Source organism: Impatiens glandulifera, chromosome 5 (genome assembly GCF_907164915.1).
Source record: "Impatiens glandulifera chromosome 5, dImpGla2.1, whole genome shotgun sequence".
NCBI classification, from domain to species: domain Eukaryota; kingdom Viridiplantae; phylum Streptophyta; class Magnoliopsida; order Ericales; family Balsaminaceae; genus Impatiens; species Impatiens glandulifera.
Window position 1 is genome coordinate 44,127,717 of NC_061866.1, and position 9,091 is coordinate 44,136,807.

General features: G+C 34.4%; 2 protein-coding genes across 2 annotated transcripts; both read right to left on the reverse strand.

The window, feature by feature from the left end:
• Positions 1-539: 539 nt before the first annotated feature.
• LOC124938842 (pentatricopeptide repeat-containing protein At4g15720) lies at positions 540-2,445 on the reverse strand. The gene has a single exon (XM_047479365.1). The coding sequence runs from the start codon at positions 2,403-2,405 to the stop codon at positions 585-587; it is 1,821 nt and encodes a 606-aa protein (XP_047335321.1). The 5' UTR covers positions 2,406-2,445; the 3' UTR covers positions 540-584.
• Positions 2,446-2,909: 464 nt separating this feature from the next.
• LOC124937951 (chaperone protein dnaJ 49-like) lies at positions 2,910-5,326 on the reverse strand. The gene is made up of 3 exons (XM_047478289.1): positions 5,211-5,326; positions 3,911-5,077; positions 2,910-3,184 (listed from the first exon to the last, which is right to left on the reverse strand). The coding sequence occupies exon 2, from the start codon at positions 4,963-4,965 to the stop codon at positions 3,913-3,915; it is 1,053 nt and encodes a 350-aa protein (XP_047334245.1). The 5' UTR covers positions 4,966-5,077; positions 5,211-5,326; the 3' UTR covers positions 2,910-3,184; positions 3,911-3,912.
• Between the last annotated feature and the right edge of the window lie 3,765 nt (positions 5,327-9,091).

Here is a 9,091-nt window from a genome sequence, read left to right on the forward strand (position 1 = left end):
GAATCCTTGATTAGACCATCCCATCACTCAGCCTTAAAAATGATTCTACTGAAAACCGGCATGATAATTGTAAGGAAAATGAGGATGGATGGTCCCCAAATGAAGACCAACTATAGCTTCTATCTCGATAGTTACAAACCAACAAAATGCAAAGCATGTGAAAGTAGTGAACCAGAACCTAAGTTGACCCGAATTAAAGTAGAACTAAAACATTGGAAGCAACAATTAACTTCAAATATATTAAAGACAAGTTAATATTTGTTGTAAGTTCTTCATGACAACAACATATACTCAAATGGCTTTGAAGTGAACTTTTTACCACAAAGATAAGGAACTTACCTTTAGATAAATGAGGTCATGACTGAAGAAAAACAAATGAATATCATTAGCACCTATGAGGCTATGACCCACATCTCGTAGTCTGTTGACGTTGATGGCCCACGGGCTTGGGCCAATATCGAACATTCGGGTCAACAAAACTCTAACAGAGTCCAAGCTAGGTAGGTGTCAAATATGATTGACCTTCCAAAGCTTATGGAAAAAAATAAGCAGGATTTTCTTTTTTACCATAATAGGTCTCAAAATCACCAGAAATCCCCACAAGTACAAACACCATTCTTAAAATGATGAAATCTATTAACATCTCTAACAACAATATCTCTATCCACCATTTCACTAATCAGCTTAAAAGCCTCATGACAGTCTCTACACATTCTCAAGTTCTTCATCACCGTTATAGTTACACCTTTCGCCACACATAACAAACTAAACCCTAATGCTAACCGTTCACTATGTAGACTCACAATTTCCTCTTTTGTTTCCTCTTCAACATCAACAAAAACCAACCCTTTACTTCCCCCAACATATCCTCTTTCCTTCATTCTCCTCTCCAATTCCCTTAACAAATTCACCACCTCAGTCCCTCTAGGACATGAATCCACATCCCCTGCATAAAAAACGTAACTCATTTCCTTAATCTCAACCCAACTGCATCCCGGTTCTTTAAAAACTCCCTTACGCTTCATCTCCGATCGAATTTCATGAAAACTCTCCCATTTTCCAGCTAATACATGTGTGTTCGACATGGTGACATAAGCAGCCGCTACTTGCTGGTTTGATTCGATCAGCCAATTACCGGCTATACCAGCAATGTCCAACCTTCCATGAACCCTACTGTTGGAAAGAAGAGACCCCCATAATAAAGCACCTTCTTTAGGGGATACATTAATTGAGATTGCCATTTTGTAAGCTTCGTCAAGTCGCCCGGTTCGTCCTAGCATGTCGATAACACAAGTGTAGTGTCTAGCATCGGGCGATATTCGATGATTCTTGAACATGGAGTTTAAGTAATCTAGGCCTTCATCTACAAGTCCAGAATGACTGCAGGCATTTAAGATTCCAAGAAGCGTAACATCGTTTGGAACTACTCTTTTCTCGACCATTTCATCGAACAGTGAGCGGGCGATGGTTGATTGGCCGTATTTTGCAGCTCCCATTATCATTGAAGTGTAAGGGATGACAGTAGGATCTGGGATTTTGTTAAAGACCTTACACGAATAAGAAAACGATCCACATTTCGCATACATGTCAACAATTGCACTTGCAACTACATTGTTGGAATCATGTCCACCGCGAATTACAGCTCCGTGTGCGATTTTCCCTGTAACTAGCTTCCCTAGGGTTGAGCAAGCAGTAATCACACTAGCGAGCATGAAATCATTTGGACGGTCAAATCCCAGAGTGTTGAATTCTCTAAACAAATCAAGTGCTTTGTGGCCTTCTGCGTGTTGGGCATATGCAGTGATCAAAGAAGTCCAAGAAACAATATTTTTGTGACCCATTAGATTAAAAACAGAACGAGCTTCAACAGTGTGATTAGATTTTCCATACATGTCAATTAAAGAGGAGCAGACAAAAACATCGGATCCATGACCTAAAATTTCAACCAGGGCATGGAGTTTGTTACCTGTTTCAACATCTGCCAGTATTGAACAAGCGTTAATAGCCGTTGTTAATGTGAATGCATTGGGGATAACAGTACTCCCCAGCATCCTCCCAAATAGACAAAGAGCCGTTGTGGGTCGATCAGAACGAATGTACCCTGCAATGAGAGAAGTCCAGGTGACGACATTTGGGTCTGGAATTTCGTCGAACAGCTGGTGTGCACTTCCGATTTTTCGAAGACGGATATACCCATTTACTAGATGATTGATAGTAAAGGTATCATTTGAAAATCCATGTTTTAAGAGGTTGGCGTGTTCGGAGGTTAAGGAGAGACAGTCGCTTATGTTTCGTAGCTGTTGGACTATGTGGGTTTTTGTGTGGAAGCTTGAAAGCTTGTTTTGTCGGTAGAGATGGAGGAGGGTCCCGACGGCAAAAATGGGTTCTCCGACTCCGACCCTCATCGGCGGCAGGGAATCTGTATTTGTATTAGCGCGCTTTTTCAGAAATTTAATTTAAATGAAGTTATATAGGGAATAGAGTAGGCTAACTTTAGGAGGAGGAATATTCAATAATAATGTTTCATAATCAAGATTATATATTTATAATGACATTCAATTCAATGAAAATTTGGTGTAATGAATTATGTCGAGGATATGTCACAACACGTAATTGGACTTAAGAGTGGAATTTTTAAATTTAAATTACGTGTTAACATTATTCCCGACACTATCTGTGATAGTTCTCTACCATCATATTTATATGGGTTAGAGACAATTGGCCCCTTATAGTTCTCTACCATCATATTTATATGGGTTAGAGACAATTGGCCTCTTATACCAGAACTCAAATCTCCATTCTTGTCATTTGTTTTCTAAATCTTAACATATTGAAATAATTGATAACAAAAAGGCTAAATATGAAATGTTCTAGGCACAAGTTGATGAAATGAATCTATGTATATATATCAAGGTACAAGCATTAAGGTGTGTGTTATTATTGCAAGCAAAAATAGTTCCTTTTACCCAATGAAGCTCTCACTCTATTCAAGCTTTTTATATTGTTCAAAAAGAAGAAATAACCATAACAATATAAAAAAATTATCAAAATTCAGCATATGATAACAGGCCCCAAGTATGATTCAGAGAACTCCCAGTGACAATTCATAGTATAATGCGCCGAAATGCACCACCAGCCAACTGCCTCGGTTGGTTTTAGAAATGCAAACCAGGTCCCAAAAATCCTGTAAAAGAATCACATAAGCACACACATTTGACAATTTCCTCATTTTCATAGTTATTTGAGCAATGTGATCAATCTGAACTTTTGATTTGATGGTGAAGATTATGAGTTTAAAAGGGATGATGCCGATTTTTGTCTAAGAAGCTTCAATTACTGAACCATCCTCAAGATTTAATGAAATAATCCAATTTCATTAATAACTAATTACCCACCAAGGTGGCCCGATGGAAAGGATCTAAGAGACCAAAAAGATCACGGGTTCAGTTTACACCGGAATTGTTTTGAATGAAAGCGGGGGCCATCATATGATCGTGGGTATCATGCTAGTTCTCCTTAATAAATAAATAAAAAAAACTAATTAGGGTTAGCTCAAATTTCGATTCACACTAAGAACACCCCTATACTACTACTAATAATCTCACTTAGAAACACTTTTAAATATGTTTCAATATCTAGAAACAAATATTAAATTCTGATATGTATTTGTCTAATTTTAGTTTTCAAACATTTTTGTATATGAATCTATACCATTACAGCTGATCTATGTAGTTAGCATACAAATCTCAAACTTTTGTAATTCATTTCTTCAAATATTTCCATATTCATCTTTGTTGTTCTACTAGAATAGTAAGCTAGATTAACTAGCTATGTCATCACAGAAGACAGCATAATAAAGAAAGGAATAATAGGTCAAACCATATGAAAGTTCAAATAGCATAGATCAAACCTTCATTCAACTCCAAAAGATTGTAGCTTTTCGCAATGAGGAGTTGGCAAGTTTCTGCTCCACTGACGCCTTTGACGTTCAATGTGACAGTAACGGCCAAGAACATTCTTGTAATCTTTTATGACATTACTCTCAATCTCAGATCGTGCAAAGCCTCCCGGAGGGAATTTCTGATCAAATTCTTGCGATTTAACGAAAAACTCCACTCCGTGACTCTCAGTGGTTCTAGAGAACTGATAGGAATAGTTCTTTTGGAGGGAATAATCAGGTTCCGAAAAAGGAAGGTAGGCAAGCAAGATTATCAACAAAAAAGGAAGCATTTGAAGAAGAATCATCAGATTGGGTCCAACTCCAGAACCCTCATCTTCCCCCCTCTGTTGATTCGTTGCTGTTGTTCTTCTATTTCCATAAACATGAGCTGTTTGATAACCATTGTTCTGACCGAAAAAGGCTCTGAATATATCATCAGGATCGACTTCATCGTCAAAGAAATCATTTGCGTTTCTCCTTCGCCTCCTGACATTGTTCTGCTGATTGCATTCAAATTCGTCGATTAAACCAGTATGATCATACTGCCTTCTAGAATCTTCACTACTTAAACACTTGAACGCCTTGCTAACTATCTTGAAAGCCTCTTCTGATCCAGGTGCCTTGTTCTTATCAGGATGAACTTTCAGCGACAGTTTCCTGTACGATTTCTTAATTTCCTCACCCGAGCAGCTCTTCTCAACCCCAAGAATCTCATAGTAATCCCTACTCCTCTTGATCTGGCGTATTAACTGCACATTTTCATCAGTATAACTCCGTTCCTCATTCGAGATTCCATCAACTGCGGACGGAGATGGCTCAGATTTAGACCTATGAATGGGATTGCCAGAACTTGATGAAGATGAATTTAGGTTTTCACAAGCGGCAAGAAGATCATCGGCTGATAAATTATGATTAAGACGACGTGCAATTGCGATGAATTTGAGCGCACGCTGCTTATTACCTGAAGCAATTGCTTCCTTGGCAATGGCAATGCATTTGAGAGCTTCGTCCTTGTTACTGTCCATAATGAAAAGATGACGATGTGGGTCGAAAGAAACTAAGCCCTAAAAGACAAATCGGAGTTGCAGAGATTAACAGGGAAATGGGCATCATTGACTTACAGGTTCAATCGAAGACCTAAAATCAAAGAAAGGAAAAAAAGAGATCGGAAATGGGTAAATCTAAAGTAAAACCCAGATGGGAAATTGGGAATCATCATCTTATCTTATGATTAAGAAATGGAAGTAAATGAGGCTATCGAAGAGTATACCTATGTATCGTCTTTAAGCCGATGATGATCTGCATCGAAAGTATGGCGACGAAGGTGAACGCACCACGTTGATTGATGATGATCACTTCTACCCTTCCTTTCTTCCTTCCTTCTCAGTTACAATATACTTATTTTCATTTTTCATTATTCATAATAACTTTATTAAAGATTGAACCAATAAATATTAATTAAACTATATATTTTAGAATATTATTTTATTTAAATTAATATTAAAAAAATATTTTAAAAAATTAAATAAATTTAAAATATTTTTACTGTGTAATTTCGAAAAATTCTTGTCCGCCCAAAATCAATGTTCTGACTTTACAAATGATTTTTTAAATTTTAAATAATTTAATAAAAATTTGATTAAAGAGATATGTACTTAAATTAATTAAAAAATAATTAATTTATGATTGAGAGTTATGAATTGATTTTTATTTTTTATAAAATTAATAAAAAAAGTATAGGTATTCAAATGTATTTTTAATGAGAGTTTGTTTTTGGTTCGTTAATTGATGATACTCGAGAAAGAGTTTTTGTGTTGCATTATTCGTACCCGTTAAAAAGGGTCTCTAGTTAATAAAATATTATTTTTTGGAAAAATTGTTATATAACGTTTTATTTAACAAATTATTGTTTCGGTACTAGACATGCACATATTTTTGTAATAACAATATTTAAATGATGGTACTTGTAGCTAATAACGATGATTGAGGAGGAATGTGCCTAAAGAATATTAATCTTAAAGGCATTATAGTTTAAAAATAAATATGAGACAAACCCTTATCAAAACATTTTTGTGAAAATATTTTGAAATAATTTTCTATTTTTTCAGATTTTTAAAAAATGATTTAAGTTTTCAAAATTATAAAAATAATTTTGAAAATTAAAAAGTGGAACCAAGCAGGCCTTATGATTGGTGTTATTGGTCCTAGGTGCGAATTTCATCTGGGCTAAGGCCCTTGGTCCTAGGTCAAGATGCGGGAACTCTCGGTCGAATGGCTGAAAACTCTTAATCGTGTGTTGGAGTCATCAGTCCTAAGTGCGGAGTCCTCGGTCAGGTGCGGGATCCTCGGTCGGGTGTGGAAAATTTCTTCGGTCATGGGTTAGCCTTAGGCTAACTCTCCTCGGTTGGAAATCGAACCTAGGTCAACTTCTGCTAAACTTGGGCTATGTTTTCTCAGTCGAAAATTGAACATGGGTCACCTTCTGGCTAAACTTGGGTTAAGTTTTCTCGGTCGGAAATTGAACATGGGTCACCTTCTGGTTAAACTTGGGCTAGGTTTTCTCGGTCGGAGGTTAGCATTGGGCTAACATTCCTCGGTCGTCAAGAACATCAAACTGCGGGTTTGATGTTTTTGATAAGGACCTCCGATGATTCGAGGCCATGGGAAGCTTCATACAACTCCCATGATCATTTATAATATTATCCTGAAGTGTTATTCGATCGGGATGATGTTCCACAACCCAAATAGTTTTGTTAGCAAAAAATAGATTTTTAGTTTTTAGGCTTTAATGAAGCGTAAAGAGCTTGTTAATAGTTTTCTTATGCTTCATATGGTTGAATGAAACTAAAACATTAACACTAACTGTTTATTTTGATCAATTCAAGAAGTGGACATTTTATTTTGTATAAAAAAAATTGGTTTTTGATCAAACATAATCGGGATGGATTGAAAATTGTCCACATAGGTCCTAACATCATTAGAAACATGATGCGCAACTTTCTATGTTGATGTTCTTGAGCAAAAACTCAGAACATAAAATCCGATTTTTAAAATTTTCAAAATCAAATTTGGGGTTCTCTGATTTGGGTCGATTGATTGAATTTTGTTTCAATAAAAAACTAAAAAATGTTCTTAAAATCGTTTCCCAAACAAGAAATCGAATAACCAGGTAATATAGGAAACTGACAAAATTGAAGTATGAAAATTCCAATTCAAACTGGTAATTCGAATTATAGTGTGATTGGAAGCTTACTTGGAGTTGAAAAACACTCTTTAATTCTTAGGGAAGCTTCTTGGTGCCTGAATTAGAACTTTACAACCTTATGCGAAATTTCCAAAATTTCAAAAAGTTTGAAGCTTCTTAAATGATGGATTTTTCTTTGAGCTTGATTGAAAGGGGGAGACTTGATCTGTTACCTTTTTTTGCTCAGGGGAGGCTATTTATAGTCTCTCAAAGTTGGTTCATCGACCAAGTGGGTTAGATTAAGTCAAACAGCCATTGATGGTATTTTGGCTGTTCTCCGGCCAATTGTCGGTATAGGCACCAATAATGCTCCTAGGCGTAGGGGAAATGATGATCAGAGTAGGGTGATCATTTCATCTTTTGAACGAGGTCAAAAGGTAAAGAAACGACAAAATTCCATCTTTGAGAAATCAAAGATGGTTACGGATGTTTATCCGTTCGTCGTCGCGAGGAAGATGAAGACGTAGGGTGAAACGACGTCGTTTCAAACTTTCGCGTTTGAGCATTGGGAGGAAAAAACAACGATTTTGGGGGCGCGCGGGGACGCTGGGCATTTCGTCCGCGTTTCGTCAACGCTTGGGCGTTCCGTCTACGTTGGAGGAGACGGTGTTGGAGCAGTCGTTTGGTGTATCGTTGCTCTGTGAACGCATCTTCCTCCATTGTAGCGGGTGACGCGACGTGTTCATGGGCGTTGGATGATGATCCAACGCTCATCCGAAGGTTGTAGCGTCTTCTACAATTGTTCTTTCGAGTTTCGGCCACACGAGATCACATGCGATTTTCAGCCTTGGAGTTTGTTTGAAATTGATTTTTTTCAATCCCATTTTGCTCAATTTTCAATCTACAAAATATTTTTAATAAATATAACATATGTTTTTTTTGTCAATTTATTTTTGTTTATTATTATTATTTTTTTATATATATATTTGAGTTTAGTAAATAATTTATTTGAAATAAAATGAATATAATATTTATCTTAAATTATTTATTTTAATTTCTTTTAAAATTAATTTGAGAGAAAATAAATATAATATTTATCTCAAATTATTTTATTTATTTATTTAATCATTATCTTTAATTGATTATGATTTAATTATCATAATAATTAATTCAATTAATCATTTTGACATTAATTTTAATTATTTTGATTTTCTTAATTTAAAATAATTATTTTTTAAAAATTTATAAATTAGGTATCTAAAATTTTAAAGCTTATCATCACTATTTACAAATTACGTTAAGGTGAATTTTCATTTTTATTAGTTAAATGAAATTAATTTATATTTGATACATTTAAAAACATAATTTAATTACTAGCAAAAGAATTAAAACCTTAATTTTGTTATTTCATTATTATTATTATTCTTTTGATCTTTTGATTGCACAACTCATGATATTTAACTATTATATAACTAGTTTATATATAAAATTATTATATTTTTTAATTTAATTTAAAATATACAAAATTAAAAAAAAAAATCACTTTGATAGCCTACACTTTGGATCGCTACTATAATTATTGAGATCTAGTATTTTTGGGTCCTATGAATCACAAATTTTATTTTCTGATTGGATCTAGATATATTTATAATGTTTGAATTGATTAAAATATAGAAAATTTTGAACATTATTTTAAAATTAAATTTGATAATATTATTTGATTTAATTGTAAAGATCAAACCAAATAGTAAAACAAAAACAAAAATGTTATAAATTATTTAGAACAAACTCAAAAAATCACCAACACTTAATACCATTTTCATTATATTACTATCAAAATAATCAAATTGTCCAACAAAAAGTCTCACAATATTATAAAATTAATTTATACCTTAACTATCTAGTTTTTCTTTCTTTTTTTCCGTCATATTTATTGTTTTAGTATATTTGTATATTTCTAATTTGAA

Bases quoted from the DNA above. Each gene is read 5' to 3' on its own strand.
- LOC124937951 (XM_047478289.1), bottom strand. From the start codon at position 4,965: ATGGACAGTAACAAGGACGAAGCTCTCAAATGCATTGCCATTGCCAAG.
- LOC124938842 (XM_047479365.1), bottom strand. From the start codon at position 2,405: ATGAGGGTCGGAGTCGGAGAACCCATTTTTGCCGTCGGGACCCTCCTC.